Source organism: Protobothrops mucrosquamatus, unplaced genomic scaffold, assembly GCF_001527695.2.
Source record: "Protobothrops mucrosquamatus isolate PMUCROS unplaced genomic scaffold, P.Mucros_1.0 scaffold235, whole genome shotgun sequence".
NCBI classification, from domain to species: domain Eukaryota; kingdom Metazoa; phylum Chordata; class Lepidosauria; order Squamata; family Viperidae; genus Protobothrops; species Protobothrops mucrosquamatus.
The window spans coordinates 1,401,568-1,405,529 of NW_015386586.1; the positions used below are offsets into that span (position 1 = coordinate 1,401,568).

The 3,962-nt window shown below is 50.4% G+C and overlaps 1 protein-coding gene across 1 annotated transcript in view; it reads right to left on the minus strand.

The window, feature by feature from the left end:
* The window catches only part of SETD2 (SET domain containing 2, histone lysine methyltransferase), a 62,650-nt gene extending 62,424 nt beyond the window's left edge, over positions 1–226 (minus strand). Inside the window, exon 1 of the mRNA XM_015814290.2 lies at positions 42–226. Within this exon, the coding sequence (XP_015669776.2) occupies positions 42–226 (185 nt within the window). The remainder of the gene's footprint in view (positions 1–41) is intronic.
* Positions 227–3,962: the final 3,736 nt, after the last annotated feature.

Genomic DNA, 3,962 nt, shown 5'->3' on the forward strand with positions numbered 1-3,962 from the left:
CATAGGACTTGGAGTCCCCGAGCGAGAGAGTTTCTCCTTGCCGGATATGGGAAGGGTTCCTCCTCCCATCGTCCCCAGCCTCATAGGACTTGGAGTCCCCGAGCGAGAGAGTTTCTCCTTGCCGGATATGGGAAGGGTTCCTCCTCCCATCGTCCCCAGCCTCATAGGACTTGGAGTCCCCGAGCGAGAGAGTTTCTCCCTGCCCCGTAGACATGCATCGTGTCATGGGGGCTCGTCTGGCCCCGGGGCTGGCATCATTTAGAGGCCCATGGTTCCCAACGGACGTGCCCCATGGGACCTGGAGTTCCCGACTAAGAGTTACTCCCCGCCCGATATGGGATGGTAGCTTGCAACGTGCCCGTGGAGGCTCGGATGGCCGCGGGGCTTGCACCGCCTAGCCCAGGGTCCCCGGCCGGCGCGCCCCATGGGAGTTGGAGTCCCCAACTGAGAGTTTCTCCCCGACGCATCAGGGATGGCAGATTGCAGCGCGCTTTGGGGGGGGCGGGGGCTCTGCCTGCCGTGGGGCTTGCTCCGCTAAGCTCATCGTCCCCGGCTGGCGCGCCCCATGGGAGTTGGAGTCCCAGATCGAGAGATTCTCTTCGCTTGCACTCCATCGTCCCCAGCCGGCGCGCTCCATGGAGTTGGAGTCCCCGACTGAGAGTTTCTCCCCGTGCCGCGGGGGCTCGTTTGACCCGCGGGGCTTGCGTCATTTAGCCCATGGTCCCCGGCCGGCACGTCCCATGGGAGCTGAAATCCCAGACCGAGGGGATTCTCTCTGCTCTACCCGGGATCGCGGCCTGCACCGCACCACAGGGGCTCTTCCAGCCGCGGGGCTTGCACTCTTCAGTCCATGATCCTCAGCCAACGCGCCCCATGGGAGTTGGAGTCCCTGACTGAGAGTTTCTCCCTGCCCGACCCATAATGGTAGATTGCACCGTGTTATGGAGGTGGTGGGGCTCTTCCGGCCACGGGGCTTTGCGCCGTTTAGCCCATGGTCCCCAGCCGGTGTGCCCCATGGGAGATGGAGTCCCCGCCCACGCTGGGATCATTGACTGCACTGCGCCGTGGGGGCTCCTGCAAAACCCCCGAAGGGACCCCCTGAATCCCAGTTTAACTAAACTGGTTTCCAACAAGCCTGGGTGGGTGGGATTCAGCCTCTTCTCTTGCCCCCCTCCCCCAGCCTTGACCTTGTCTCCGAGCCCTCCCCCCGCCCCGCCCCCCCGAAAGCAATTTTACAGATGGGAAATTGAGGCTGACCTCGTGACTCTCCAACTGCCTACCGGCTACATACAATCTATCTGTCCCGATGACGTCATGGGCAGTGACGTCACTCCCTCCCCTTCTACCCTTCCCCCCCCGCCAGGACGGGGCTTTCTTCCGGTTTGAGAGTTGCAGGGACCTGAAGGGTAACATTTTATTTACCTGTCCTTCTGGGCACCTGCGGTATAAAAATAATACACATTAATTCGTTTTTAATTCTGTGTTTTACAGTTATAGAGATCGTAAGTGATAAACTATTTCTGGCTCAGCTCTAGTAATGCTATTCCTCTGGCTCGGCTGCTTTTTGCGCAAAGCTTCACCCCAGAACGAGGTGTGCAATTTTTAACTGTAAATTTATAAATGTATGTATAATGAATAATTAATCTCAGCTTGACCTACCTTGCAGGGTGATTGTTGGAGGGAAAAATAGAGGAAGGAGGATCAGGTGTGATTGTTGCCCTGAGTTTATTTGTTTATCAAATTTATTCGCTACCCACCCAGAGTAACACTTTAAATAACTGTGATTTATAAAATAAGGGGAAACAAATAAACAAACAAATAAATATGCAAGGCCTCCAATCCTGACAATTTTTTTTAAAATTCAAACTTAGATTTCACATTTAATATAAATTCTCAGTGGACACTATTTGGGGTTTATGGAAATATGTAACTAAGCCATGTAGGATGAGCTCCCTTAAAGGATGAATGGATGGATGGATGGATGGATAAGGAAGAAAGATGGATGGATGGATGGATGGAGGGAGGGAGGGAGGGAGGGAGGGATAAGGAAGAAAGATGGATGGATGGATGGATGGATGGATAAGGAAGAAGGATGAATGGAGGGAAGGATGGAGGGATGGATGGATAAGGAAGAAGGATGGATGGATGGAAGGATGGATGGATAGATAAGGAAGAAAGATGGAGGGAAGGATGGAGGGATGGATGGATAAGGAAGAAGGATGGAGGGAGGAATGGATGAAAGGATTGAGAGATGGATGGATGATGGTTGAATGGAGGGATGAGGATGGATGGATGGATGGATGAAGGATGGAGAGCTGGATGGATAGAGGGATAAATGGATAATGAAGGATGGATGGCTAGATAAGGAAGAATGGGCGGAGGGATGGATGGCTAAGGAAAAAGGATAGAGGGATGATTGGATGGATAAGGAAAAAGGATGGATGATGAAGAAGGATGGATGGATGGATGCTGAAGGGTGGATGGATGGATGGATGGATAAGGATGGATGAATGGATGGAAAGATGGAGTGATAAGGAAGAATGGACCAAGGGATGGATGGATGGATGGATAAAGAAGGATGGAGGGATGGAGGGATAAGGAAGAAGAATGGATGCATGCATGGATAATGAAGGATGGATGGATGGTTAATGTCAGCCTGGTTCCAACTCAGATGTTTAGGGAAGGAAGACCTTGACTCCATTTGTTTGAAGTGAAAGGATCTTTTACTCAGGAAGTCAAGCGCTTGCAGAGAAAGTAAAGCTAGATCTGAATATCCTCTCCCTTCCTTGGCTCCCCCCCCCCCCCCCCCCCCCCCCCCCCCCCCCGTTGGCCAGTCCAATAATGTCCGGTGGGAGGCTTTTTTGATGTTTTGGGAACAGCTGGGATGTTTGGCGCCTCTCCCTGCGGTTTGGCATGCCGTTCTTAGGCTTTGTCCTTGATTTTTTTTTGTCCCAGTTTAGTCTGGATCAGCATCTCTAGTTCCTGCCACCCTAAAAATCCCCCCACCCCATTATCCCCCCCACACACATGTTCCCATGTCCAGTCTTTACTTCCTCAGTTGCCTTCCCCCTCCCTTGCGTTGAATGGCAGGATGCCAGCAAAGCAGCCCTGACAGATAAGATGGATGGATGGATGGATGGATAAGAAAGGATGGATGGTTAAGGAAGAAAAAAGGAAGGATGGATGGATAAGATGGATGGATGAATAAGGAAGAGGTATGGAGGGGTGGTTGGATAAGATGGATGGATGAGGAAGAAAGAAGGAAGGGAAGGAAGGATGGATGGATAAGAAGGATGGATGGATGGATAAGGAAGAAGGATGGAGGGGTGGATGGATAAGAAGGATGGATGGATGGATGGATACATAAGAAAGAAGGATGGATGGATGGATAAGAAGGATGGATGGATGGATGGATAAGGAAGGATGGGTGGATGAATGGATAAGATGGATGGATGGATGGATGGATGGATAAGGAAGAAGGATGGATGGGTGGATGAATGGATAAGATGGATGGATAAGGAAGGATGGGTGGATGAATAAATAAGATGGATGGATGGATAAAGATGGATGGATGGATGGATGGATAAGGATGGATGATGGATGGATGGATAAGGAAGATGGATGGATGGATAGACTAATGGATGCACAGATAGCAGACAGACAGATAGATCTTTTTGAACATGGGTGGTGGAGAAGACCCTCGACAATGGGAAGACCACAATAATAATAATAATAATAATAATAATAATAATAATAATAATATTAATAATAATAATAATAGTAAAGTTGGAAGGGACCTTGAAGGTCATCTAGTCCAACCCCCTGCTCAGGCAGGAAACCCTATACCATTTCGGACAAATGGCTGTCCAGTCTCTTCTTAAAAACTTCCAGTGTTGGAGCATTCACTGCTTCTGGAGGCAGGTTGTTCCACTGGTTAATTGTTCTAACTGTCAGGAAGTTTC